General features: G+C 51.5%; 2 protein-coding genes and 1 long non-coding RNA gene across 9 annotated transcripts; 2 read left to right on the top strand and 1 right to left on the bottom strand.

The window, feature by feature from the left end:
• ZIC4 (Zic family member 4) lies at positions 1-27,521 on the bottom strand. Of its 7 annotated transcripts, none has more exons than XM_045503354.1 (6): positions 27,228-27,521; positions 20,471-20,724; positions 16,710-16,794; positions 9,992-10,609; positions 4,935-5,253; positions 1-2,846 (listed from the first exon to the last, which is right to left on the bottom strand). In XM_045503354.1, coding segments are annotated over exons 3-6 (1,008 nt in total). In that variant the 5' UTR covers positions 16,780-16,794; positions 20,471-20,724; positions 27,228-27,521; the 3' UTR covers positions 1-2,845. The 7 variants fall into 7 exon arrangements, with proteins under 7 accessions (XP_045359310.1, XP_045359309.1, XP_045359314.1 ...); XM_045503353.1 differs by lacking the exon at positions 27,228-27,521 and adding an exon at positions 23,320-24,226; XM_045503358.1 differs by lacking the exon at positions 20,471-20,724.
• LOC123611437 lies at positions 6,233-9,466 on the top strand. Its single transcript, XR_006718669.1, has 2 exons — positions 6,233-7,300; positions 8,369-9,466. It is a non-coding gene; the product is annotated as an uncharacterized LOC123611437 (long non-coding RNA).
• Positions 24,231-27,753, top strand: ZIC1 (Zic family member 1). The gene is made up of 3 exons (XM_045503351.1): positions 24,231-25,247; positions 26,683-26,846; positions 27,529-27,753. Exons 1-3 carry the CDS (start codon positions 24,266-24,268, stop codon positions 27,724-27,726), a joined length of 1,344 nt encoding a protein of 447 aa, XP_045359307.1. The 5' UTR covers positions 24,231-24,265; the 3' UTR covers positions 27,727-27,753.
• Positions 27,754-27,937: the final 184 nt, after the last annotated feature.

Genomic DNA, 27,937 nt, shown 5'->3' with positions numbered 1-27,937 from the left:
TTCAAAAGAGGAAGGGAAACGTCACAACATTTATTACCAAAGAAAGTAGCAAAATGGAGCTCCATGTACACAACGCTCTTTGGAGGGAAAGAGAATCACAGATTTTAATCCATTTTTACATATTTACAGCAAGATGAAGCCACAGCTTTCGACTATATTTTTTCATTCAACAATCACTTGCAATCAAATACATAACAACTTTTATTTTTCTTTCAGGTTAGTTCATAATTTAAGGATCTAAGGGGGAGAGATGATAAATCACAAACAGTTTGGGTAGAGATGTACCAAAGAGTATAAGGTTTCAGTCAGGCTTCTTGTGTGTGTGCGTGCGTGTGTGTGTGTGTGTGTGTGTGTGAATTTATGATTACAAAACATTTGCCTGTCTGTATAATTCACATTCATTGCAATCATTACATTTCCCATAAATTAGTGATATAAACAAACATATGGGGACTTCCAGTAAACAAATAAAAATCAATATAAGAGACAACATTTTGCAGCAACTATAATAACAGCATGGGTTACAGCTTGGGGAAACTTCTTTACAAATCATTTATTCAGCACACACAGAGTAGGGAGGCCAGTACATCCTTATGTATGTAAACCACCTTTAAAACCACATCGGGAGGTTTGGGGAAAGCTGGACAGGGTGAAATTTTCTTTCCTGGGCACAATATTAAATGAAGAACTGCATATGTGGATGGGAGGAGGGTATTTGCATGCACTTTGGGGACACTATCTTGTAAACTGACCTTTCTGAACTCCAATTGCCAAGACTCTGAAGAAAACAGGAAATGATAAAAATGTCTCTCCTTCAAGCCACTCTACTTTCTATTAATGGCAAAAAGGGCTTGCTGATTGCTGCTAGTGGGAAGAAACACACAATGGGTCTATTTTTAGAAGAGATTGTCTTTGAAGGAGCAGAAAATATTAACAATTGCTTGGCTGCAGTCAAAGGTTCCAAGCATCCTTGGCAAGAATATTGGGAGTTTGAGGGGTCCCCAAAGGAGTTTCATCCAAGTGACCTGACTGGGACTGATGAGTGCAGGCCAGTGCAGAGAGAAGCAGACACACAGTTTGTGCTTGGGGTATGTACCCTCTGCCTACACCTCCTCTGCATTCTTTCCCCCATGTCCCAGAGCCTGTGCAAAAGGCCCCTCAACATCTGTGCGCCTCCACAGACCTTGGGCCTGATGTCTCTGTGTTGCTTTTGTTTTTTCCTTAGCAGGACTGAGTCCTAAAGTTATCAGTTAGTGTACTGTGCATGTATTTTTTTTTTTTTTAAGAAGTTTGATTTTATCTCTTTAGAAACGGTTTGAAACTAACGGGGCAGAGGGAGTTTGACAGAGAGGAGAACAAATCGCTGACAAAGAACCTTTTACGTTTCATCAGCGTTGTTAGGACGACAAGCAGGAATGTCTCAGATAATAACTCCCACTTCAAAGATTTCTCAGCTCAATAGAAAGCGGACCATCCTTTTTATTCAACCACAAGGACTGGCACTAAAGAAGACTCTACTGTTTGATTTTTTTTTTCACCGTGTTTATTTTTCCCCTATTCACTGGGGTACTTGGATAAAATAAACAACAAGACAATTAAGGGAACATGGACTTCTAACTTTCCTGCCATCTTCCCTATCCCCTTGGCCTTGGGCTCTTGAGTTCATGCCCAGGGCCAGCCTAGGCCTGATGGGTATCCTATGCCCCACACTAGGGAGAAACAATATGGGGGCCTGCAAGAGACCTCTGGGATAGAGGGGGCAGAATGGGTTGATCTGGGGACCAGAGTGGTAATGTCCCAAAGGCACAGTTTGAACTCCTTAGATTCATCCAGTGTGTCCCCTCCACAAGTCCCTTTCAAATTCAGGCCTCTACCCTGCTCAAGTGGCAGAGAGGCGTTTTGCACAAAATCGAGCTGGGGATGCTCATTTGTTAAGCTTCTGAGGTTGCCCTAAAGTTATTTACTCTTGACCCTGGAGCTTCTTTGGGGGCGCAGTCAAGGTGCACGGAGTCCGGCTCCTCCTTTCCTGAATGCGTCCCTGGCATCAAAACGCCCCCTCCCCACAGGAGTGTAGGGTGAACCCCTAAACGCGGGCGACGCTGGTTCCAAAGAGGAAGTATATACTGGAGAACGTAGTGACAGTATTAAATGGCGTGAAAGCAAAGGTCAGCGCAAATGTATCTTAATAGAGTGTCTGCAGTGAAGTGTGCCGCCTTTGAAGCGGCCGCTCCCCGCGCGCATTTCCATGGCGAGCCTAACGCGGCATGCTGATGCACCGTCAAACTCACACTTTCAACCCCAAAACCCGACTCTTTGAACAACCCGAGCTTGATTAGACCTTTCTCCTTTTCTTTCCCCTCTTACAAACCATTTCCTCGCCTTTAGAAACTCGCCATCAAACCCAAATGCGCCCTCTGATCACCGCAGAAAGCAGAAACAAAGGGGGCTGAGCGGCGATTCAAGCGGCCCTTTTCTTCCCTCACATTATTATCCATTTTTATTATGATCGGGAACAAGTGCCCATTCGCGTGGGTTTTGTTTACCGGAAATTAAATGAAAATGATTTAGTCCGCGTCAAACAAAAATATATACTTGTATACACAAGAAAAAAGGCCTGTTAGACGTAAATATTATGTCCTTAATGAAAAGCCTGGACGGGCTCCAGGCTCGGCCTTTCAGGATTTCAGTGCAACTTGCCCATTGCCATAGAAATCCTAACTTACCATGAAGATGCACCGTGGCGAAGAAACATTGCTTTGTGCGCGGACCCTTTGATGTCGCAGGCGCTAGATGCGGGCGCTCAGCTGCGTTGGGCGAGATTACCTTGCGAGCAACGCGGTGGACATCTGTAACAAGCAAATGAAAAATTAAAGGCTATTAGGGGCCGACCAAGCATTTTTATTTTATTTCACTATTTTGGATGGGAGTGGAAGGCAAACAGGGGCCTAGAAACAGAAAAGAAAGGAATGAGTCCGATTTGTAGAGGGAAGAATTTTTAAACGTCAGAAGAAGCAAGTTCTGCAGATGCCCTCTCCACCTTGGCGGTGGGGCGGGGTGTTTCCCCGATGGGAACGAGTCGTTTGCTGCAGGCCGCCGGCCCTTGGCCAGGCGGCCTCTGGACTCCATTGTACGGGTGAGAGCAGTGGGGGGAGGGGATTGCGGGGCCACTTCCACAAGAATGGATTCACTAAGTGTGTGTTTGGAAGATTCTGGTTTTTTTTGAGAGGTACTGAAAACACTCCCATTCCAGTTAGGACATTGTTTATCTGATGAAAGTGTGGGGCTGCGGGGCAGGAGTGAGAATTGTCTAATAGTGTCCGAAGGGGAGGCTGTAGAAGAAAACCTAGCAGAGTAGCAGGGCCAGGACTTGTTGGGCAGTCTAGCAGGCTCCCCCTAGGTGGGACTAACAGAGCGCCCATCTTCCAATTCTTAGGGGATTGGGATAGGTCTACCAAAGCTTTTTCACCCTTCTTTTTTCTTTCTAACCCCCTCCCTCATGTTAGCAAGGATTTGGGGGCAGCCCCATCCTCCCTGCAGAGGGTGGGAGGCTGGGCAACAGGCCTTGATTCCTCCCCTCCTTGGCAACAATTGCAGACTTTCCTCTCCTCTGCCCCCAACATCTGGTTCTTTATCTGGGGACTTGGTCCGCAGAATATCGAATACTCATTCGATCTAGACCCATTGGGTATTTGCCTTTAAAACATTTATTATTGAAGTTAATCTCTCTTGTCCAACCCCCCCCCCCCCACACACACCTTTTAAAAAATAAGACAAACAATTGTATGATTTTTTACAAAGATTATCCCAGAATTGATGGGATTCATCCAGGTACTGTTCCCTAGTCCAGATCCCTTCACTGTGGAGGCCTTGGCTTGGTGACGTCATTGGCCCACTCTGCACCCCCAATGCCAAGCACCCACAAGATTTCAAAGGCAGCTCTTCTACAAGGATAGGGGGGTGGGGAGAGGGTGATTGTTCCCAGGAGGCTTCAGAGCATTGAATCCTAAAGCCCCTCTAGCACTCCTTTGTCTGCATTTTCGGCTGTTAGGACTCACACCTTATCCCAGAGGTAGAAGTATAGGGAGCAGATATTTCTGGGTGCTTGGGCCAGCTCTTGGGAGAATGGCATGTGATCCACAGGGGTAGGTGCTTAAACTTCTCTCCCTTTTAACTCCTTTGTATAGGTAGTTGGAAATTTTGGGGCCTGGGACTTGTGCATTTTTGTTTGAGAGGATAGCTGAAGGAGGAGAGAATGTAGGGAGGCAGAAGTAGAAGGAAATAGGCAAGATAATGGCTCAGGGATTCCCTCTGCCACCTTCTGCGATTGGAACTTTCGAGGAGGCTCCCAATGGAAGCTGGGAAGGGAGTCCCGGTGGCAGTCCCAGCAGCCCAGGCCTCGAGGAAAACATCTCACATTCTGTGAACCACGAGAGGACTTTGTGGTCTTAATTTCACCGCCTGCAGCTGCCAAGTTCGCACATAAACTCTCCTAATGTGTATTTTTTTTTTCTTTCGTCTCTTTCTGTACTTTCTCCACCCAAACACTGGTGTCACGCTACTCAGTTGTGAAGGCGTCGATGGGGGTGGGTGCAGGGTGCTGGGTGTGATTGCGGAATAAATATGGGAACCATATTTATATTTTAAAATAATGGATATTATATTAGCATATTCAATGAGCTCTAACAACTTTTAGCGGTTACCTTCCTCCCTCTCTCCCTCCTTCCCTTCCATCCTTTCTTCCTTCCTCACCCTCTCTTCAAGACTCAGTAACCCCGCCTAGACAAGCAGTCAGTGTACCGGAAGCGGCAACCAGAGCAGCAGCGCTAAAACCGGAGGCGGTGGCGGCAGCGGCAGCGGCGGGACCAGGTGGTGGCTGGGGCTTTGGGGGTGCGGCGGGGGCGGTTGCGGAGGGGCCCGCGCCCTGACACACGTACCATTCACTCAGGTCGGCGCCACGCGCCGCCACCGCCGCCGAGGAGGCCACCGGCGGGTCGCGGCCGAAGTCCGATGAGGGCGACACCAGGGCAGACGGCGTGGCTGAGTCGTAGCCAGAGCTAGGCGGCGGCGGCGAGCGCCCATGCACCTTCATGTGCTTACGCAGAGAACTGGGGTGCGTGTAGCACTTGTCGCAGCCGCGCACTTTGCACGTGTATGGCTTGTCGCTCGTGTGCACGTGCGAGTGCTTCTTGCGGTCGCTGCTGTTGGCGAAGCGCCGCTCGCAGCCCTCGAACTCGCACCTGAAGGGCTTCTCCCCTGGTGGAGGCAACGCAGAGACATTAGTGCGCGTGGGTCGTGGCCCCAGTTTGGCCTCACCACCCTTCTCAATTTCTCTGTCATTTTTAGAAAAAGACCCACAGAAGATTTTCATAAACCTTCTTTCCTTTTGGCCTCTCAGGACTAGCACCCCCTTCGCCCGCTCGGAGCGCGCCCCGAGCTTCCTCCAGCACGCCGTCACCCCTCCCCCTCTCCCGCCCGGGCCGGAGCAGGGGGGGGGGGGGCGGGGGAGGGTACGGAGGAGGAGCGATGAAGACTCCATCTTTGTCGAGTTTCCATCCTGATCCACTCTGGTTGTTTTCCTCCAAATTTTCTCCACTCGGAACCAGAAGTATCTTTGCCCGAGAATAGAGTTGACCGAGGAGCTAGCGTCCGTTTGCTTTAAAATTGCTGTTCTAGCCAAACGTCTGTATTCCTCCCACCACCCCCACACACCCCCCCCACACACCCCCCACACAGTAGTCAACCCCGCACGCACCCTACCATGGCCCAAATTATTTACTAGAGTAGATTTTGTGCAAACGCCAAGGTGATGGAATAATTTAAAGATGCGCAGCCGTTGCACACGATATGTGCATAATGTGGATTCGTGCTGCAGGAAAAGGTATTCTGAGCAATGATTCACTTCAGACGCGATTTTTACGGGAAATGGAGCCCCCTCCCCCTTCCCTTCTACCCCCTGAGGGCAAACATTTAGCAGCATTCTTCAAATCTTGCCTAAACTGTCCGGGATCCCTCCAGATACGCGCGCCGGCAATAATATTTTATTACGCTGCTCCAGCAGCCTCCCGGAGACGCTGCCGCTGGCAGCCGGCTCTCCCAGTCCGAACTGACTTGAGAGGTCGAAAAGCCTCCCCAGACCACCCACGCCCCGCTCTCGGGCCTTGCAGGCCTGAGCTGAGAGGCGGGCGCTGCAGGGTTTGCCCGCGCCAGGCGGGATCCGAGGCCTCTCGCGTAATCGCACCCTTGAGCTCGGCGGCTTCGGGATGAGCGCAGCTGCTGAGATCAGACCAGGCCAGGACAAGCGGGCAGCCGGGGTAGACCCGCGAGGGGTTCGGATTCGTGGTGCGATGCCCTATAGAGCCGCGGGAAGGCGCGAGCGCGCGTTAGGGTGGAAATATTCGCCGAAGACAGAGCCCCAATCCTGGAGCTCACTGGCGGCTGGATTCGCTGGAATGTGGGGGTGGAAAGGACCCCAAGAACCCGGAAGCCCAGGTTCCTGCTGGAGCTGCAGATGCTGTGGCAAAGTGGAGAGGAAGTGTCTAGGCGCTTTAAACAATGGATGCCACCGGGCGCCCAGGGTTGAGAGAAAGGCTACCAAGCGTCTGGCTAAGAAAGAGATGCATGGCTGGAGGACGGTTGCCTGTGTGGTCGCTTCTCCGCCGCTTCCAGGAAGGCTGGGTGCTTTGGGGCAGGTTTGAACACACAAAGCCCCTATTCCTGAGCCGGGCTGAAGCTCAGGCGGAGTCAGAGTTTTGCGCACAACCCTTGCCTCCGTGCGGCTGCGGATAGTGAGCCCAGGGTTCTGGCAGGGCCGGGTCGTTGCGTTCTGACCCTGCAGGAGTACTGCTAATACAGTGGAACACTGGGCGGTGCTGGCATCTGCCATTTCTCGGCACACTGGTACCATTTTATTAAAACAAAAACAAAAACGAGAAAGATGCAGAATACATCAGTGTCCCTATTTGCCCCTTGTTTTCTCCTCTCTGATCCCTGTTGGCATCTGCAAAACTAAAACTTTTCTTCCTCCCTACCTTCTTTTCTTTCTAAGATTACTTACAAGAACCATGCAATTCAGGGCCTGCAAAAGAAAACAAGATTTGCTGAGAACACAGAGGAGGAATAGAATTTGAGGTTGACCGCCCCCCTTCCCCAATATTCCCCTGCACACTTATCCCATCTTGCCAGCACCTCGTTGGACATTCACGTAAAACAGAAACAATGATTTCATCCCAGACGAGGAGCAGAGGGGAAAAAGCATGGCACTTCGAGCAGTCTGGAAGTTCTGAGGCCCCAGGGATGTCAGGTGAGGCCGCGCCCACTCGCGCCCTCCCGGCCTCTCCCCAGCTGCAGGAGGCCCCCTGGACTTCACGCTTAACACTGCGCCCCCACCCCCACCCCCATACACTGCTTCCCGCCCCCTCCCTTCCCACAGTGTCCGGGCGCTGCGCCCTGGGTGGGTGGGTGGATGTGCAGAGGCAGGGTAGGGCCAGGACCCTGCAGCCGGTCCGGAGCGGCCGGGGCCTGGGGCTTAAATCAAGAGGGGCCGGGAGTCTCCTCCCAGAGGCTCAGCACCCGGGAGCGGCCTCCTGCGCGGCCCTGCGCCAGGCCCGCCGGACAAAGTTCGGAAGCCGCGGGGCAGTTCGGCTAGCGCCATTTTCTCGCACTTGTGGCTGGACCAGGTTACCGAGCATCTCTGTAGCGGCGCAGTCACTTCTCTACCTGGGACCCCCCGCCCTGTCTCTCTCTAACGACTGGCGGGGAAGGTGGGGCGAGCCCCCAGCTGAGGGGTCCCGAGAAGGGGGGGTTGGGGGACAGGCGGCCGGGTCGGGCCGGAGCTCGGCGGCTGCCCCGCATCTCCCTCGCGGCGGCACCATTGTTCCGGGATTGCTGTGACCGCCACAAAGTGAAACCTTGCGGCATGGGGCTTGGGGCAGCTGCCTCCTAAGCCGGGCCCGGGCTTCAGATCCGGGAGAATCTCAACTCCTGAGAAATCAGCTCCTGTTCGCCGCTTCCGCGACTCGAGGAAATGAAACGCCATTAATATTTGAAAAGGCAATTATTTTCCTGTTGAATCGAGAACTGTCTTCATGAATAATTTGTAGTGAGGTCTATTGCCATTTGAGAAACATTTTGTTGTTTTTTTTCCCCCCCTCTCTCTGTCTTTTCATTACTTAGGAGGGGGGGTTTGAGAGAAACGCTGGAGCAGGAGAATCTCAGTAGGTTTTTTTTTTTTTCTTTTTTCTTTCTCTCTTCCTTCCTTCCTTCCTTCCTTCCTTCCTTCCTTCCTTCCTTCCTTCCTTCCTTCCTTCCTTCCTTCCTTCCTTCCTTCCTTCCTTCCTTCCTTCCTTCCTTCCTTCCTTTTTAACTCCAGAGATAATGAGTCAGGACTGCCAGTGGAAAGGACGCACTTAAAATTCTGTCCTGAATGGACGCAAACCTGAGCCAGCCCGGGCGCACTGAACTTGCTTCTCTGCTGTAGGTCGATTGCACTAAGAATTTAACCATTTTCTGCTTCATGGACTTCAAACACTAGGCCGGCAAAGAGCAGTAAAAGTTTGTTTGTTAAAAAAAACAACAACAACAACAACAACAACAAACCTGTCATTAAAAATGAGTTCCTTCTCTGGCTCAGGACTGCGCATCTACCTTCGCAGTACGGGCCATCAACTCCTGGAGTCAGCGGGGCTGTGGGAGGTGATGGGGCCTCACTTCTCCTCCCCTCCTCTGGGATGAAACTCGGAGAGCGCTAAAGGGGAACAACTGCTTGCGGAGGGGGTGGGAAAGATACTGGAAACAGTGGGAGGAAAATTGCACATTTCTAGATATACTATGGAAATAAAGGAAACTAAGAGTGGACTTTGGTCTGGACTCCACCTGTGCCAGCGTCCTGGCCAAGGACCTTCCCCGAGATTGCAGGGCTTGGGGGAGGAATCAGGCTTTGCAAGTTTCTTTCCCCAGCAGTATCAGCCTGGGGGAGTCCTTTGACTTCAATCCTTGCTGATATTTCCACCAAGAAGAGAGGTGAGTAAGGTAGAGCCCCAAGAGAGTAAGAGAAGTGGGGGGCACCAAGCTGGAACTTATTTTATCTTCTCCTCTCCCCACCAGTCCCCCTCTCCAGCCCCAAAATAGAGGAGAGGAGATGTTGCATTCTTAAACTTCTAGGGTGTTTGGGTGAGAAAACCCTAGCTAGAGAGAATACAAACATCGGCTGCTAAACTAATTAATGTAACTTCACAGGCTGTTCTGGGAAGTGTGAAAACTTTCTCCTTGCAATTGCATTAATTAGAGATGCTTCTGGCCAGAGGAGTTCAACTTTGCATGCTCTTCAGCAGGCTCCTGTTCTTTCTGTTAACTAGAACTAACAGATGTGGTTGACACATGTCCCCATTTCACTTAACAGCTCAGTAAACGACATATAAGGCAGATGAGTCTCCTTGGTCTCTGCTAAAGCAAAGGAGTTTGTCAAACATCCCAAGTGTCAGGTCACCAAGGCTCCAAAACCTGGGCAAAGTCAGCCCATGAGACCCCCAAATCCTCAAGAAGACACCAAGGGCCTGATGATCCCTCAGTTCAGGTGGTAGTCAGGTTGTCAAGTCCACCAGGGGAAGAGCACTTGCCTCAGGATTCCAAAAGGACCAAGAAAATGAAATTGGTACTATGTCTTATGACTTTGGGGAATAGTGCTGTTTTAAAACCTGCAAATCAAGCTCGATCAGCGAACACACATTTGCACACACAGAGACCCAAGTATGTTCACACTCGCCCCCTCTCACAGAGCAGAAATCACTTGCTTTCCTCCACACACAGGCTCAGGAAACTTCTGTGATTCTAATAGAAGGGCATAATTAGTATTTTATGGACTTGGGTCATGGAAATACCAAGATAGCCTCCCTCCACCCAGATGGAACTTGAGGAAATCCAGCCCCGAGGGCCCAGAAGAGGCCGCCTGCTCCCCCAGAGGGTCCGCACGAGACAGACAGTGCCGAATACTGACCTGTGTGAGTTCTTTTGTGTATTTTGAGATTTTCTGATCTAGCAAACACCTTCCCACACCCCGGGAAAGGACAGGGGAAGGGCTTCTCGCCCGTGTGCACGCGGATGTGATTTACAAGTTTGTATTTGGCTTTAAAGGGCTTGCCCTGGCGCGGACACTCCTCCCAGAAGCAGATGTGGTTGGCCTGCTCCGGGCCGCCGACGTGTTCCACGGTGACGTGCGTGACCAGCTCGTGCATGGTGCTGAAAGTTTTGGAGCAGAGGCGCGGGGGCGCGGGGCTATCGGCTGCCAGCCACTTGCAGATGAGCTCCTGTTTGATCGGCTGGCGCATGTAGCGGAAGAAGGCACCGGGACCGTGGGGCGCCGTGAGGTTCACGGTCAGGTTCATGCCCCCGTAGCCGTGCAGGGCCGCGGCAGCTGCCAGGGCGTCGCTGCGGGCCACCGGTCCCGGCGTAAAGGGTTCGGGCCGCGCGTACATGTCTCCAGGGAGCCCCAGACGCAGGAGTCCGTTCAAAGTGCCGCTGGGGGAGGCCTGCGGTGGCTGCTCTTGAAGGCCCGGGAACACCGAGGGGCTGGAGGCGGCAGCAAGCTGGGGGCCATGGTGTCCGGAGCTGCTACCTGTTGTGGAGACAAATAGCGCGCGTGAGAACGGGCGGCGTGGGCCGAGCATTCCACCGGGCCCCGGGGGGCAGGCCCAGCCCAGCCACACCACGGCCTCTGCCGTCAGCGCCGGGACCGCGAGCCAGACAGAGGCAGCAGCGAACGGAGTGGACAGCGAGAGGCCAAGCACCTCCACTGCGGACCGGCTGGGCAGCAGTTCGGTAGAGCCCCCTGCCGCTCCATGAGCGGGAGAGGGAGAGAGACTGCAGGGCAGGTGGAAAGGGCAGTGGGGTGCGCAGTGCTGAGTCTGTGGGTTGCTCGGGGACCCCGGGCTGTGCTCCAGAGGGGCCCGACCTGCGCCCCCAGAGCGCTCTGGCAGCCAATCCCCTGGAGCACTCAGGGGTCTCGGAGCCCTGCGGGGAAATGGCAGTGAGGGAAGCGGTGATGTTTTAGGTGGTGGTGGTGCGGAAGCGCCCCAGCCATTTTTTTTATTTCAGTGCCCAGCTCTGCTGAAAGAGGGTGGCCTGCTGGATCCTGGCCGGGGCTCCCCAGAGCTCCCTAGGTCAGGTCGCTCAGGCCAGTCACCTGACAGCAGGGAGGGCAAAGAACAACCACAAAAAACTTACGCAAAGTTTTTTTTTTTCCCCCTCAAGTTTCGGGGTGTGTTCCCCCCTCCCTCAGTCTTTAATGCCTACTTGAAATCCCGTACACTACAGAGGTAGCAGCGGGGCGCGTGAGGAAGTGAATAGAGATTCGGGGCCATGGCCGGGGCCCGCGGAGAGGAACAATCGCCTAGGTCGCCTATTGGCCCGCAGCCGGGCCCGACGTCAGCAATGACAGGTCCCGCCACACGCAGATACACACACACACACACACACACACACACACACACACACACACACTCTCTCTCTCTCCTGCTCCAGCGCCTCTCCACCCCACCCCACCCTACCCCCAACATATCTCGCTTCTACTGCTCATGCGCTCTGACCCGGGCACGGATTCTTTTCTCTCCTCTTGAGCCCCCTCCCCCTCCTCTCTGGAAAGCTGACTAGATCTGCTCTGCCTCACTGCTCCAGGAAGTGAGAGGGGTTGGGTTATGCCTTCTTTGACCACGACTTTGGGGAGGGGGTGTTGCGCCTTACGTAAAGTACTCGGGTTATTAGACGGACAGTCCAGCCCTGCGGACGGGGCAGCACCGGGCGCGAGGGGATGGCGGGCTGCTTGGTGGGTTTGTCCCCGGAGCCAGAGGCGGGGGGAGGGGGGGAGGGGGCTGCTGTACCCAGGGACTGCAGACTACGCGTCCGGGAGCGGAGGAAACTCTCAGGCTAGCAGCCCTTGAGCTTTATTATTATTTTTTCTCGCTTTTGCCGAAATTTCTCGTGTCCCTTATGTCTCTTTCTCTCATTTCCTTGGACTCTCCGACCCTTTCCCTTCTCCCCACTCTATCCTTCCCACCTAGCCTTGCCAGCCCCTCCTTTCAAGTGGCGCTCGGAGACCCCTAAACCCAAGAGTCCGGCCCTGACCAGACCCAGAATGACCTGGGAGAGACTGGCCTCAAACCCACGCCACTCTCCCGAGAGGGGCTAAGAATCCTCTCCGCCACAAACCCCTTCGCCCCGCGGGCCGGCTGGCCAAAGAAACAGAGGCGAGGGGCACGCTGCAAGGAGTCTTGAGCTCTGTACCCTGACGCCAAACAGAGCCTCTGGGAAACGGGACCGCGATCACTTCCACTTTCAGCTCCCTCCACTTGTTGCCAGTGGCCGGAGTCTCTGCGTCTATGCTCGCTAGCCCTTAGGGCTCTGAGAAGAGTGGACACCAAGTTTCCCAGCCCAGGCTGTGAAAGGGACTGCGGGACCACGGCCTCCTTTCGCCGGACGCCCTCCCAGGCTGAGGCTCTACCGTCTTGGGGTGGGGGTCGGCGGGCGGAAATAAACCTTTCAGTTTCGGCCTAGCCTAGTACCGCCTGAACAGGGGGGAGTGTCCTTTGTCTGCGCCGCCGACCGGCTAGGGCTGGCTGCACAGCTTGGCGATTTAAAGGGCTGCTCGCCCTAACGCCTGCCCTGCTCTCTGAAGCCAAAAATGCCAACTTAGGTACTTGGGCCTCCCTAGCGGCCATAGAAAGGGCCTCCAAAGCAGAGGAAAGCTTGGATTTTTAAGAGAAGTTGTAAGGATTGAGTAAAAGATCCCATATCCCTAGCTGAGGTGAGAAGTTTGGACAGATTGCAAGGAACTCTGACTTGGAGTTGATTGAGCTGACCCACCCACCCCCAGCACGGAGAACTATTCTTACACATTTCCTGGTCAGTAAAAAGGGTTTCTTTTAAAATTTAAAAAAAAATAATTAACTTACTTATAATGGTTGGCAGATTCTTTGAGACGTTCTTCATTTAATACATTGTTCCCCGCTCGAGCCGCATTTTAGCGAGGGATTAACTTACACAATTTCCCTCGGCTTTGACAAGTCCAGGTCTTTTGCTCCTCTGGCCGGCCGGAAGAGCTTAAGCAATGCGACCAATAGATGCTGCGTTAGCATTAAAAAAGAAAGAAAGAAAGAAAGAAAGAAAGAAAGAAAGAAAGAAAGAAAGAAAGAAAGAAGAAAAAGAAAGAAAGAAAGAAAGAAAGAAAGAAAGAAAGAGAAAAAATGAAAGAAAGGAAAGAAAGAAAGGAAAAGAAAAAAAGAAGAGAGAGAAAAGAGAAGAGAGGGAAAGGAAAGGAAAGGAAAAGGAAAAGGAAAAGGAAAAAGAAAAAGGAAAAGAAAGGTTGAAGGAGAGCTTTTGACAGTCGAATCCCTTCTGCTCTGGAAACCAAGGATGTGTACATAGTGTTGAGACTAGACTTTGAGGATTTGTCTCCTTCCTGGCTTTTACCTCCTCCCATACTCTCTCTTTCTGGGATTTACCCTTCTGCCACAGAAGCCTCCTCTCCTGTCTCTCACTCTGTTTTCCCTTCCCCCTTGTGATGGCCAGGCCTAGTCTTAGTGGTTTCAAGGCTCCTCACTGCTCAGGTGTCTGTTGAATGCGCAGTTGTCTAGGCAAGTGTGGGCCAAACCCATGAAGGGCTTCTAAAGACAAACAAACAAACAAACAAACAAAAAGCCCCCACACAAAAAAAAACCCAAACCCAAAATGAATGTGTTCCTCCCTGGGACCCCTTGCCTAGCTGTTTCTCCTAACCAACTCTGATAGAGCTTAGTCAACTCCTCCTGCAGCTTTCAGGCCTAAGTGCAGGGATACTTCTGCAGTGGTCCAGCAATAAAAATATCTTCTTTTCCACCTGAACCTACATGATCTACAACCTACTGTTCAGGATGTTTGTCAAACTCATCATCCACTTTTGCTCCCATTAAATCTCTGATTTGCACAAAAATGGATCCCTCAATATATAACTGTGACCTCACCTACATCAAAAGCTTTGAATAACAGCAGAGAACAGGGGTATTAAAATTGTTTTAGTCTATGGACCCTTTTGGAAGCTTTGTGAAGCCAGTGGACTCTAATAGTCTTGTTTTTGTTAACACATATAGTAGAAGAAACATGTAACTTTCCATTAGAAAGTGGTGAAAATAAAGATGCAATTTTTCCTTTTCAAGTTTGTGGACCCCCTAAGTTCTAAGCCCTGACTCTGTAGACTCTAGGGATAAGAAGCAGAGGTTTTATACTTGTAGACTGTTAGTACGCTATATACCCTTACTAACTTTACCCTTGAAAAACTTTGAACATGTGCGTGGCTTTTTGTGCCAACAGCGAAAGGGCAGATATGTCTGATTCAGCCAAATTCACCGATAGTAACCTGGCCCCATGGAGCTCCTTCCCAGATGCAGCATTCTCTTGAAGTACTGAAAACATATGGACCCATCCCGGGTAGATGCTTCTTGAGTAGCCAGGGATTACTTGACCTGCAGGTCAGTAAGGCTGTCTGATCCTTGCAAGTTCGTTAGAGCCACATGGTTCACACGTTGGCTAAACACAGAAATGGGACAAGGAATTCTCCTAGAGGGACATTTTCCCAGGGACAGAGACAGGGAGGGGGAAAAAATCTATTCAGCCACTAATATAGACAGGGAACTCTAGGTGATTACATGAGGGTCTTTAAGGCATATCTCCAAAATAAGACCCAAAGCAGTATCCAGGTAACCACAGATGACAGGTGGAACGCCGATGGCAGGGAGGTATATTTTAGTTTTCGGGGTGGTTTCTTTGAGTCTTCCAGTGCCAAGTATCAAAGAGTCCTGACTTCATTGACTTGACAGGGCAGGCTGAGGAGTGGTGTTCCTCACTGGTGCTCACAATTTTTCTTTCAGAAAGTTATCTCACCACACTGACTCCCAATACCAAATGCTTGGCTGGAGCATTCTATTTCTAACCATGCTGGGAGTTACAGCCCTGTTGAGTTCACTTTCCTACTTGATTTGCAGGAGAAAAACCACCACATTCTGCAGCCCAGAGATCTTCAGCAGAATTCAAAGAAGCACTGGAGGCTTTTGTAGGGGCCTGTGTGGAGCAAGCTCCACCACCAGATGCCAAACATCCATCCAGTGCCCCGAATCCTGCCCTAAGAACCTTTGTTCACCTCAGCCTGGCCAAAGCAACAGCATACACTAAAGTGATTTTTTAGCCCTGCTGTATAGAAATATGACATTTGGTGGCCCTGCCATCTGCCAGAGCTCCTCACATCACTGGTTCAAATAGGGGAATGTCTGACTCTCTCCTTTGGAAAAGAAAGAAATTGGGGGAGGTTTCAGATCAATAGCTAGGCTTTTTTTCCACTTTGATCTTTTAAGCAATGCTAACTGATGATTATCTGTTGCAGGTTATGCCCAGAGCAGGGTCTCAGGAGCTGAGGGCCACCACACAGAGCCTAGACGAGAACAAGCCTTCTTGTCTGAATATTTGCATCTAGATCTGCAGTCACTTGTTCAATCCTTTCTTCCCTGTTTCTAGCCAGGTTACCACCCCAAACAAGAAACATATCTCTTTATAGGCTATTCACAGAGAGACTTTAGATTCCTGCAGTGAGAGGTTGTCTCTAGTCTTATGAAAAAAAATAATAACTTAAGCCCCAGGAGCCCACTGTATGTCCCAGCCCAAATTGTACAAAGGAGATGAGATCTAGGATTTTGGAGATAAAGGAAGAGATTTCCCTCCTCTGCTATGGAAGTTTGGGCTTTAATCATCATTAATGGAACTGAGTATGAAAGAAAATATACTTGGATAAAATTTAATTTCCAAGCAAGGGTTCTGCTAAACATCTTTTGACAAAAGATTAAGAAACATGGTCAAAGACCTTCCAGAACAGCACTGAGGGATTAAAACAAGTGAATTTACATAATAAGCACATCTCTCTTGAGAATTCTACCATCGAATTATCCCAAAATAATAGAAGAAAGCCATTTCCTGAGTTGTCCATTTAACTTTTGTTAAGAAGGTTGATTTTCCTTCCACCAAGGGAATACCTTGGAGGCAAGCATCATCAGTTGGTGGTATAGTTGAAATGAGGAAAACTAGAAGCGCCTGGAAGGGAAAACACCCAACCCTAAATCATATGCTTATTCTAAATGGAATATTAAATTAAATTCTTCACAATGAAGGTATTCCTGACAGAGTGGCTGTCAGTCACTCCCTGTTCAGACACCACATTGTGGGAACGTAGTTGCCGCCACATTGCAGAAGCCTGGTGTCCCTGGTAAAGATGATGCATATCATGTAAACCCCATCACCAAGATCAAAGTCTGCTCCTTTCATGGAAGCCAATACATGTCAAACCTCATTCCAATCAAATCGTCTGGAAATGAATTCAAGATGAATATGTCATAGAATAATGTGACAGTGGAACTGCAGAAGGTCAGGGGTGGTTGTTTCAATGAGAGAGTCGTCAAATATTAATTCTAGAATGTCCAGATGAGTAGGCATTGAGGGGGATTAGCTGGCTGCTGGTGGGATGTTGTGTCACTGATTTGTGTGCAAATGCATCAAACGCCAAGGTGTTGTTCTCAGTTTCATTGGAACTCAAGAAATATCTCCAAGCTCACAACTCAACATCACCAGAAGACCAAACAAAACTTCCCACTATAAAAGAATAACTTCAGCAAACCAATATTCGAAAGAGGATTTTAACTTACTAGACTCTTTTAGGGAGTTTCGGTAAAGCCGTAATCTTTTCCTCATCACCAAGGAAGTCTTGTATCTCATTTTCTGACTTTGAGCCTGTTTGAGAAGAAAAGAGAGATGGTCACTGGTTAAACAATTTCATACATGTTTGTATGGCAAGATTGTGTGGCCTTAATATATGACTGAAAAACAGTGTGGTCTGAAGAGTCTTTCAGTCTTTCTTAAACCATTTTGAAATTTTAAAGTCAGAGAAAGCACTCTGCTGGGAACTACCGTTGCAAAACAATATATCCTTCATGATACAAAATATTAAAAATCATTTTCCTTCTAGACATTTTTTTTGTGAAACTCATTTGTTGATTTCCCTTGTAAATAGGATTTAAGCACCAGCCAGTGTTCAAATACCTCTAACTTCTTGAATTTGAATTTAATGTATGAGAAGTTCCCATTTCTTTCTTTAAGTTTACTGAGTTTAGTAAAATGTAATGAGGAGGGCTAGGTGTCCTCTGGGAGGTTGACAGGTTAAAAATTGAGGTACAAATATTGCAATTGAGAAGAGAGAAATTTCTTTGTGGATTTGTAGATCTTGCCCATAGTGGTGTGGGATCCCTTATCCTTACATGGCTTCCACCCTCAAGCCCATTTGGAAATCATCATTGGTTGATTTTTTAAAGTTAGTATAAAATTCACCACAATAGGGGGGAAAAAAGTATCATTTCTATCATCTGGTCCTGGTTGGCTCCAGTTCTTAGTTAAGAATGTCAGAACTGCAACCCCTCCCCCCTCCCACAATACTTGCATCCCTTATCAAATTCACTTTGTGGATAATGCTACCAAACCTTTGGCCATCTTAAAGTCTGAAACCCATCCTGGGGACCTTTGCATGTGTCAGGCAACACTAAAGACAGTGGAACAGCCAAAGAGAGACGATCCATCCAGCCCCAACCCTCAATTTGGCCTAGAAAGACAAACAGTCATTGAAAAGGTCTCAGGCTGGACAAACACAGCACGCCCTCTGTCAATGAGGACGTCTGCCTGTCTTGACACTCCAGCCCACAGAACAAGCGATTGTTTAACTTGTTGAACCACAGGCCAAATCCAAATGGGGCTCTGCTATCTCAAAGGCTTTCCAATTCTCTATGCTCAAAGATCTCTTTCTCTCTCCCTCAACCCTCAACCTGGGCTTGAACTAGCTTGTGTGTTTTTGCCCTTTCCTCTATCTTTTCTAGGTCCAAGCCTGAGGTGTGTGTGTGTGTGGGGGGGGGGGGGGTAGACTCACCTTTTCCCAGAGGGTTTTATTTATTTTCAATTTTTTTCTAAACAAAAGGCTTCTATCCCCAAAAGTAATAAGCTCTTCCCTGCACAAATCAGTAACGAACGGGGGCCCAACGTTGCATTCCTACGGAAGTTTGGCACGCGAGGCATCCTCGCTCTAAATTTCCTCATGGCAGGATATCTGGCACTGGAAACATTCTGGTTGGTTGGGATTAGTAGAATTTACCTTTTTGCTTCAGAGGAAAATGGGTGTGTTTCCCTAGAGAGCCCCATCCACCCACAATGCTGCCCAAGTCCCTCCCTGCTTAAGAGGCCTGGGTCGCTTCTACCCCTAGATCCTGGCAGTCTTTTGTGCATTACAAACCCACAGGCATGCAAACAAATGCTGCAGAGGCTGGGCTTTGGGCTGGCAGCCTGGCAGCTGAGAGCTTATGCTGCTCTGTAGCAGCTCCATCACCAGGCTGGTGTAGAGAACCAGGGTAAATATCTCCTCCTTTGGTTCAAACTCTGGTCCCACTTAGCAAGCCAGTTATCTCACTGAAGGAGGGGTGAAAGAATATGGGAACAATCCCTGGGCCCCTAGACATGAGTTCCCCACTAAGCCAGGGATATAAAAGCTCTGAAAATGCTTGGCTAAGTTCTCCTCAAATTACTGCTCCTGGTTTGTCTCCGCACACTCCCATGGCTACTTAATCAGGAGTCAGGAGCATAACCTGAAGACATCAGAACTTACCTTCCTCCTCACACTTTGAGAAGAGGAAAGGGTGCCAGCCAGCCGCCGTAATTAATTGGTTTGGGGGAGAGCCAAGCAGGTGGGCTGGTGGGTACACGCAAAAGACACTGTTTTTCTTTGGGGGAACACCGAGGCTGAACGTTGTAGGGTCGCCCCGGACTGCTCAAGCCTGCCCAAGGTCAGAGGTCACCTACAGCCTGCTCTCCAAGCCAGAGATTTTAGTCCGGGAGCCATGAACGCTGCTCTGCACTGATTAACCCGCAGGCACTCAGGCAAAGGCATGCCGGCCTCTCGGCCACGGCTCAGCTGGGACGGTGCAGAACAGGGGCCCTTCAGCCTGCCAGGGAGCTCTGAAGCCAAAACCAAAAAAAGCTCCTGGCTTCTACCCGCAGTCTGCCATTGCCAGCTGCACCGACATCTCCCCGACTCTCCTCCATCAGGCCCTTTAGCACAGAGACAAGGCTGGACTGTGTGACCGCCTTCTCGCCTTTTTCTCCTCCCTTGAGGAAAGAGTCCCGGGGTTTCCCGGCTGCGGGCTGAAGGCTGGGTGACCTCCGTGGGCTCAAAGAAGAGTATGCATTAGTGGGTTGCCAGCAGGACAAGCCGGGACATTTAACTGTCTCTTTGAACACCCCCGACCCCCACCTGCCGGCAGCTAGATAGAGGAAAGGAAGTTGGTGCCTCGCCTTGGGTCGCTCTGAGGCCAATGCTGTTGGAAAGTGGGTAGAAATATGGCCTTGGAATCCATAGGGAGCCTCCTGCAGACAGTGCCGGCCAAGGTACAGCCCTTCAATACCCCTTCTCCATTCCTAAGACCTTGCTGGCTTCCAGCTGTCCCCATGGACCGCCAACCTCATTCATCAACCCAAAACTTTCCAGTCGAGCCTTTGAGGCAGTCCTAGCTTTCTTTCACATCTCGACTCAGTTCCCGCCTTACTTGCCCCAAATTTCCTGTGTCCCTAAATGTCTAAGATACTGATCAGAATTCTAGGCGGCTGCGGCCTGCTCCCCAGAGAACTAGTCGTAGCCCTCGTTCGAATCTGGGAGAAAGAAAGCCAAGTCCCGAACCCGTGGCCCGCTACGCGCAGAGAGCGGATCCCAGCGGTCAACTTCCTGAAGCAGGACGAGGATACGCCAGGGCGAGGATCCGGGCCCCGCGGCTGGCCCAGCCAGCATCTCCCCTCCGGTTGGGGCGGAGAAGTTCCATCATCTTGCTGCCAGCAAGGCTGACTTAGCTCCTTTGACCCTGGAAAGGGGAAGCCGGGTCCCTCCCTGCCATCCTCGCAGGGACGGGCGAGAAGCTGCCTGGAGTGGGGGGGGGGGGTCCTCCTCCTGGAGAGGGTCCGGCTCACTTGGTGAAAAGAAAGCTCTCCGCCACGACTCCCCTCCTTGTGCCTATGGTGGGGCACCCAGGCAGTTTACAAGGAGGGGAGGAAAGGCGGGTGGGTAAGAAGCTGGTCTTGGTCCCGGTGCCAGTGGGAACCCCATTCGTCCTCCTTGCCCCCCCCCCCTCCCTGGGAAGAAAAGATGGACTCATCCCCAGCGCTGCCCTTGGCGGAAGGGCCCCCTCCTCCCCTCAATGTCAGTGGGGTGGGGCCTATGCCCACGGTTGGGGGGCTAATGAGGGAGGGGATGGGGAGAAAGTCTAGCTGGGCCTCTTTCCCCAGTGGGGTTTGGGTGCCAGTGGCCCCGCGAAGGGCGCTTGCTACCCGGCAGCTGGCTGTACAGGTCCCGTCTATCTGCCCCCTGGACTCACACACTTACCCCGCTCCACCTGTTGCCGGGATCGCCTCATTTCTGCACATCACTTTGGGGTGGCTGAGGGGGAACCACAAACCCCTCCAAGCCTCTCTTTTGTGGTTCCAGCGAGGCGGTCATCCTTCATTTCTCCTTTTCCAGCTTTCGGGAAGCAGTTAGGGAATGTATGATGAAGCAGAAATGAGCCGTCAGGATGATATTTTAATGGCTTATATGTCACGTTGGTGCATGTGGCTTTGAACTGGAGCCGCTTGCGTTTCCTGCAGAGAGCGCCGCAAATCCCACTTGATAACTTCTACAACCCACAACTTTTTTTTTTTTTCCTCACATTCACTCTTACCCTGTATATTTGGAAGCGTTTCCTAAAAATACCCTCTTGTCAACGTCCCCCTTGGATTTTCCACGGACTGGAGAGAGAGGACTGACTTTTCTTTTTTGAAGAATTATTTTCCCTCTCCCCCTCCCAACGGCTACCATTCCCCCTCAGGTCCCCTCCCTTGTTTTTTTTTTTTTTTTTTTTTGAACGGCAGGCGAGGTGGGTTCAATATTTGTTCTCCCTAGTGAGAACACTATTACAGCCTCTAGAGAAAACTTCTCCTTGCAAATAAGGTTTTTACAACTGAAATGAAGGCAAGATCCAACTTCCCCTTGAGTAGTTCTGATACATCTTTGAACAAACTGTCTAATTGTTTTGTTTTGTTTTTGAAAAACCACCCCTCAAGCCATAGCCCTTTTCCCTCCATTCCCCAACCTGGTTCCACTCAAAGTTGGTGGGGAATACTGGGCTGCTATACTGACTTGTTGCTGGGGACAGAACATATGATTTTTTTTTTTTTTTTCCTTTCTCAAATTTCTATTTCCCAGCACAATAAGCGCAAATGCTGGCCAGGTCCCTTCAGACACCGGGAAACCATCCCAGATACACAAGCGGAGTTTTGAGCCGGGAGAGCCCAGGGAAAGGGCAACTCATCTTGCCAACACCAAGCGACAATCTAGTCGATGAAAAGACCAGAAAATTAGAAAGGCGAGGAGAGGCTGCCGCTGACCCTGCCTTCCTCCCACCGGTGCGGCCCGCGCGGGCGACTGGGCAAAAAAATATTCATTTTCATTTTTTCCTCTCGCCGGGGCACTGGTGAGTTTCCTAACGGGGCCGCCAGTGAAAGGATGAGTTGAGGTTTCTTTGTCTGAGAAGAGTTTAGGGCTCTGATTCAGCTGCAAAGAAGCCAAATGAAGTTAGAAACAAAGGGCAAATTGAAGGATTCCGACTCTTGGCTTTTTGTGTTTTCCTTACTAGAAAATAATTAGACCTAATGAATATGCAGACGCTACAGCTAAACCCTCGGCCGGCCGGCCGGGGCTGTTGGGTTTTAAACAGAGCTTCCAGAAATGCAACCTTCATCCCCCAACCCCCCGCATCTGCATGCATTTTTTGAAATGCATAAATGTTGCTCGCCTTAATTGATTGAGTCACAGGGATTTTTTTTTTTCCTGCTTTTAAGTGCCATACTCCTCTACCTTTCAACAATCATTTTAATATATAGTCAATGGCTCTTTGTGGACGGGACAAAAAGCAACTACGCGCAGTTGTTGAATAGACTTTGCGCTGGGCAAAGACAGGTTAATCGAGGGCCGCATCGCGAAAACAAGCGAGTGTTGTATGTTTGCACTGAATCCAAATGTCTGCATTTTCCTAACTAAATCAAAGGGAGTGTTATTTCTTTTTCTGCTCACTCATCTGAAGGTAAGTAAATTTTCTCTGGCGATCAAAAGCCTGGTCGGCAACAAAGACCGCGCCCGCTTTTTCCACCGTCCTGGTGTGGCGAGTTGCGGAATTTCAATAACTGTGACAAGGGTGACTGATTTGTGAACCAGAAAAGGTTTGAATGTCACAAAATTTACATTGGTCCTATCTATCGGGGATTTAAATACCAAAAAAGTATTCGGGGATTTCTAGGGAGCTTTGGGCAGTATTGAAGAACAATGGCGCGTTGGGAAATTTACAGTTTTACCTGAATGAAAGGGGCCTCGGTTGGGAACAGGAGTGCAGAGGGAGGGGGTTAGCGGGGGCAAACCAGGGAGACTAAGGAAAAGAAAGAAAAAAGAATAACCCAGGAGAAGGGGGAAAAAAAAAACAACTCGGCAACAATGTTTCCAATTTGCCACACACAAAAATATGTCACCTTAACAATCTGGAAAGTTAAGAGAGCTCATCCACCTGTGCTTATTGGGGGGGGGGGGAGGGAAGCGCAGGAAGCCTGGTTTATTTGATAAAAGTGAGAAAATCGAGGCAGCCGATTACCCTCAGAAATCACATTTCTTGTAAATTCATAGTGGAGTGCCCGTGTGCTACCGAGATCTTAAATTATGAACAGGAGGGGGACGAGGCAAGAGGGAAGCAAACTTCAAAAGGAGCAAATAACAAAAGCCTCCTTTGCTGCCCTTGAAGGGGTGGGGGTAGAGGGGAGAAGAAAGAAAAGAAAGTTGCTGAATCGGGACATTCTGGAAGTGCCTTAGCTGTGTTTACCAGCCCCATCCCCACCTCCTACTCTCGGAGACGCCCGGAGTAGCTAATCGCTCAGCTAAGAGCAGATCTCAAGAAGGACTAGATAGAGAAAAAGAGAGAGAGAGAGATGATACAGATAGAAATAAGAGAGAGAGGGAGTGGAAGAGGGAGAGGGAATGGGAGACAGAGGCATCAGAAGAGAGAAGGAGTGTATATCACTGCGAGAAGGAAAAGGAATCGTGGCAAAACAATTCTTCCATGAGAAGAGGGAAAAATTTGGCTAAAAAAAAAAAAAGTTGCTACTCCTGGCAGCCCTGTTTGTCAAAAGGGGATGTCAAGCGCTTTACAATACCTGGGATTGATGAGGCGGGCGGGCCAATGAACGGCGCGCGGCGCCTCGGCGCGCCCTCCGTTGGCGCGGCGGCTGCAGGAGGGGGGAGTGTGGGCACACCAATGGGCGCCCGCGTCAGCAGCACGTGACACCTCCCCCTGCTCCCATTCATCAAGGGGGGGACGGTGTCGTCCTTTCAATTCATTTATCTGCAGGAATGATTGCTGCTATCAGTCTCGCGCTCACCGCCCGGCTGAGGAGGTGAAAGTTTCTCCCCAGGAAGATAAACCGCAAAAGACAATATTGTGCATGATTTGCGCCTTTTCTTTGGTTTTTTCTTTCTTTCTTTTTTCTCCCCCCCTTTTTTTTTTCGCAAAAAGCAGAGGGGGAAAAAGGAGAGTGAAGGAGCGAGAAGGCGAGCCTGAGAGAAAGGAGAGAGAGAGAGAGAGAGAGAGAGAGAGAGAAAAGAAAGGGCGAGGGGCTAGTGGAGAAGTAAGGAGGGGCATACGGCGCGAGGCGGAGAAAGGGCGAGCAGTCGCGGCTCCGGCGCTCACATTCCTCTATGCTACAAATCCGGGAGGAAGTTTTTTTTGGGGGGCTGAGATGCTCCATGCCTTTCCCTGGGCAGCCTTGACGCAAGGTCCTCTCGGCAGAGACTGAGCGGCGAGAAAGTGCGAGCCGGGCCGGCAAGGTCTGTTTGGCGGGAGCCGGAGCCCGCCTTGCTTTCGGCCCGGAGCCGTCCGGCTTCCCCGAGCTTGGTCAGGCGGGCGTCCCGGCGCGTCGCGCCGCTGCCTGCGGGCTAGGACTTCGCGAGGTGGGTCGACTCCTCCTCCCTCCTCTTCTTCTTCTTCCTCTTCCTCCGCCTCCCGTTCCTCCTCCTCCTCCTCCTCCTCCTCCTGATTTTCCCTCCTCGGCGGGCGAGGGTGGGGGGGGCGGGGGAGGCCGGGGCTCGCCCCGAGCAGCCACGATGCTCCTGGACGCCGGCCCCCAGTACCCCGCGATCGGCGTGACCACCTTTGGCGCGTCCCGCCACCACTCGGCGGGCGACGTGGCCGAGCGCGACGTGGGCCTGGGCATCAACCCGTTCGCCGACGGCATGGGCGCCTTCAAGCTCAACCCCAGCTCGCACGAGCTGGCCTCCGCCGGCCAGACGGCCTTCACGTCTCAAGCGCCCGGCTACGCGGCTGCCGCGGCCCTGGGCCATCACCACCACCCGGGCCACGTCGGCTCCTATTCGAGCGCAGCCTTCAACTCCACGCGGGACTTTCTGTTCCGCAACCGGGGCTTTGGCGACGCGGCAGCGGCAGCCAGCGCTCAGCACAGTCTGTTCGCTGCTTCAGCTGGAGGCTTCGGGGGCCCACACGGTCACACGGACGCCGCGGGCCACCTCCTCTTCCCTGGCCTTCACGAGCAGGCGGCGGGCCACGCGTCGCCCAACGTGGTCAACGGGCAGATGAGGCTTGGCTTCTCCGGGGACATGTACCCGCGGCCCGAGCAGTACGGCCAGGTGACCAGCCCGCGTTCGGAGCATTATGCAGCACCGCAGCTGCACGGCTATGGGCCCATGAACGTGAACATGGCCGCGCATCACGGCGCCGGCGCCTTCTTCCGTTACATGCGCCAACCCATCAAGCAGGAGCTCATCTGCAAGTGGATCGAGCCAGAGCAGCTGGCCAACCCGAAAAAGTCGTGCAACAAAACTTTCAGCACCATGCACGAGCTGGTCACGCACGTCACCGTGGAGCACGTCGGCGGACCTGAGCAGAGTAACCACATCTGCTTTTGGGAGGAGTGTCCGCGCGAGGGCAAGCCCTTCAAAGCCAAATACAAACTGGTCAACCACATCCGCGTGCACACGGGCGAGAAGCCCTTCCCCTGCCCCTTTCCTGGCTGTGGCAAGGTCTTCGCGCGTTCTGAGAACTTAAAGATCCACAAAAGGACGCACACAGGTACGAAAACGCTGTTCTTGAATCCTCACCCCTCATCCCGGGTCTGGGACCCGAAATCCAAAAGTCAGCGGCCGGGGCGCACAAACCCGGCCGCGATTGGGTCTGGGCGTCATTTTCCAGTAGGCAGGCTGTGAAAAGTGTGTGCTGGTTTTTGTTGTTGTTGTTGTTGTTGTTGTTGTTGTTGTTGTTTTCAGTTTGAGGCTTGAAATTATGAAGAGGTATAGAAAGGATCGGACAAGATGTATCTAGGAATATAGATTTTAAAATGAGGACTAAAAAGCCTGGGAGAGCAGAGAGACAAGCCCAGCTTTGCGGAGACCTTGGTGCGCGCGAAGCCGAGAGAGGTGGCAGGCTCTCGGCGGCGGAGGCGCCAGCCGCTCCAGCTGCAGACAAATCTAAACGTTTGCTTCCAGCCAACATCTCTCTCCACGCACCTTAGTGAGGACTTTGTCAAAGGAAGGAACTGAGAAAATTGGAAGAGATAGGACGAAGGCGCAGAGAAAGAAACAAAAACTGAAAGGGGGGGCGGAGGATTGAAAGCAAGTAAGTTGGGCCTGAGGAGGCTTTTGGAGACTTCTGCATAAAGAGCCCAATTTTAGCAGTGACTTGATTTTGAGTAGGCTTGAAGAGTTGGGATAGGCGGCGGAAGGCGAAGTCTTTTTTTGTCAATTAGATTCTATGAGGTAGTTTTCAAAACACCGAATATTCTGCATTGGCCTTTAAAAATAAAGAGACCGGTCGGGAACAGTTAAAAGAAAAGTTCGCGGCGAGCTCAAGGCTGTGATCTGAGTCCCAGGCCATTCCAGGCCTCTAGCGCCAACAAGGCCGGGAATCCTGTCTGCTTTCCCATTCTGGTTTGCCGGGGTGATTTCTGTGAACCGCGTTTGGAACTTGGGGTTTTAATGCCGGAGTGAGGGAAGAATTTGCGGCGCCGAGCTCTCGGCCCCGATTACCTTATAAAATGTGAGTGTGTGTAGGGGGTGGGGTGGGGTGGAGGAGGCGACCAGGGGGGTGCGGAGCATCGGGGAGGGGGTAGGGGGTGGAGAGAAGAGCAAAACAGCAGGAGAAGCAGCTCGCGATGCGAAAATTAGAAACCAAGAGCTAGGTAGAAGCCGCCGGAAATCGTCTGTATAGCCTCAGGCAGAAAAACCAGCAGTCAGACCTGCTGCTGCTCTGGGATCTAGAAAAACTACCACTACTTATAATAATACTAAAAAATTAAATCCGGATCTCATTGGATTAGGAGTTAAAATGGTTCAGATACCAATAATTCCGCTGAAGATATAAGACTTTATTGAAGACCCAGGTTTTTGAACTTGCAAAGTATTAACACTGGGCTGCTTTGTTTTGGTTTTTATTTCTTCCATGGTTTATATTTTTAAAAACAGTTGCAGGATTTGTTCTAATCAGACTTCTTTCTTGCCTTTCGCACCAGGGGAGAAGCCCTTCAAATGCGAGTTCGAAGGCTGCGACCGACGCTTTGCCAATAGCAGCGACCGCAAGAAGCACATGCACGTGCACACGAGCGACAAGCCCTATCTTTGCAAGATGTGCGACAAGTCCTACACGCACCCCAGCTCGCTGCGCAAACACATGAAGGTAATCGCCGCGCTCTCGCTGCCCGCCTTCCAGCCGGGGCCTGCCCTGCTCTTCGGCCAGGGTCCGGCGGCGAGTGGCAGCCGGGTGGGAGGAGCGGGGGCGCAGGCAGACAGGAACCGGTCCCACTTTGCTGAGTGGGGCCGGGCGGAGAGGGCAGGGGCTCGAAAGGGGGGATGGGGGCACCCCAGGGCGTTCTAAGTTCACCGCCGAATGAGAAAAGTAAAAAGCAGTGTGCACTGGAGCAGAAGCCGCGGCAATTTGGCCCAGGTAGGGAGCTAGGGATGTACCGGCGGGCTGGCTCTGCCGAAGCTGCCGCCATTGGAGCCGCCGGCGTCGGCAGAAGAGTTGGGCTCCTGCGCGCAGGCCTGAGCGTTTGCTTACCTAACTCTGAGCAAGCAAAGTCCAGCGGCTGCGGGAGGGACCATCGCGGGCTCTGGCCTCCAGTGCAGCCTCTCTCTTCCCAGTTCTATTTTTCTTTTGTGAGTCCCGGGGGCGCTGTGCCTCTCTGGAGCGCTGCCTTCGCAGGGCGGAGGCAGGCAAGCCTCCCTCCGGCCCGCTAGGCCTCCCGCGAGCTGCACGGGATTCAGCGCGGCGTGGGGAGGCGGCCCGCGGCCTTCACCCCTGCTGGGCGGGCGCCGCGCGCGCTCGGTATCTCCGTAAAAACGCGACTTTATTCCCGCAGGTCCACGAATCCTCCTCGCAGGGCTCGCAGCCTTCGCCCGCCGCCAGCTCCGGCTACGAGTCCTCCACGCCGCCCACCATCGTGTCTCCCTCCACAGACAACCCGACCACCAGCTCCCTGTCGCCCTCCTCCTCCGCAGTCCACCACACAGCCGGCCACAGCGCGCTCTCTTCCAATTTTAATGAATGGTACGTTTAAACTCAGAAACAAAACACCGAGCAAAACCCTATTTAAGAGACTGAACACACACGTACACAAAATATTACTGAATGAACCCTGCGAATCAACACAGCCCCCCCACCCCCTCGCCCCAGACCCCGCAGTCCTATTTTTTTTTAACCTGCCAAAAGACCCAGGACCGAGTAAGAGAAAGAATACCCCAAACCTTTTATTTTTTTTCCTTTTCTTT

This window comes from Leopardus geoffroyi, chromosome C2 (assembly GCF_018350155.1).
Source record: "Leopardus geoffroyi isolate Oge1 chromosome C2, O.geoffroyi_Oge1_pat1.0, whole genome shotgun sequence".
NCBI lineage: Eukaryota > Metazoa > Chordata > Mammalia > Carnivora > Felidae > Leopardus > Leopardus geoffroyi.
The sequence above is the reverse complement of the archived record's forward strand: the minus strand, read 5'-3'. Positions and strand labels throughout refer to the sequence as shown.

Bases quoted from the DNA above. Each gene is read 5' to 3' on its own strand.
- ZIC4 (XM_045503352.1), bottom strand. From the start codon at position 19,882: ATGCTGGCTGGGCCAGCCGCGGGGCCCGGATCCTCGCCCTGGCGTATC. The intron at 16,795-19,774 runs GTTCGGGACTTG...CTTCTCAAACAG, and splicing joins CTGCGCGTAGCGGGCCACGG to GCTCAAAGTCAGAAAATGAG. The intron at 10,610-16,709 runs GTAAGTTAAAAT...TCTCCACAACAG, and splicing joins AAACTCCCTAAAAGAGTCTA to GTAGCAGCTCCGGACACCAT.
- ZIC1 (XM_045503351.1), top strand. From the start codon at position 24,266: ATGCTCCTGGACGCCGGCCCCCAGTACCCCGCGATCGGCGTGACCACC. The intron at 25,248-26,682 runs GTACGAAAACGC...CTTTCGCACCAG, and splicing joins CCACAAAAGGACGCACACAG to GGGAGAAGCCCTTCAAATGC. The intron at 26,847-27,528 runs GTAATCGCCGCG...TTATTCCCGCAG, and splicing joins CGCTGCGCAAACACATGAAG to GTCCACGAATCCTCCTCGCA.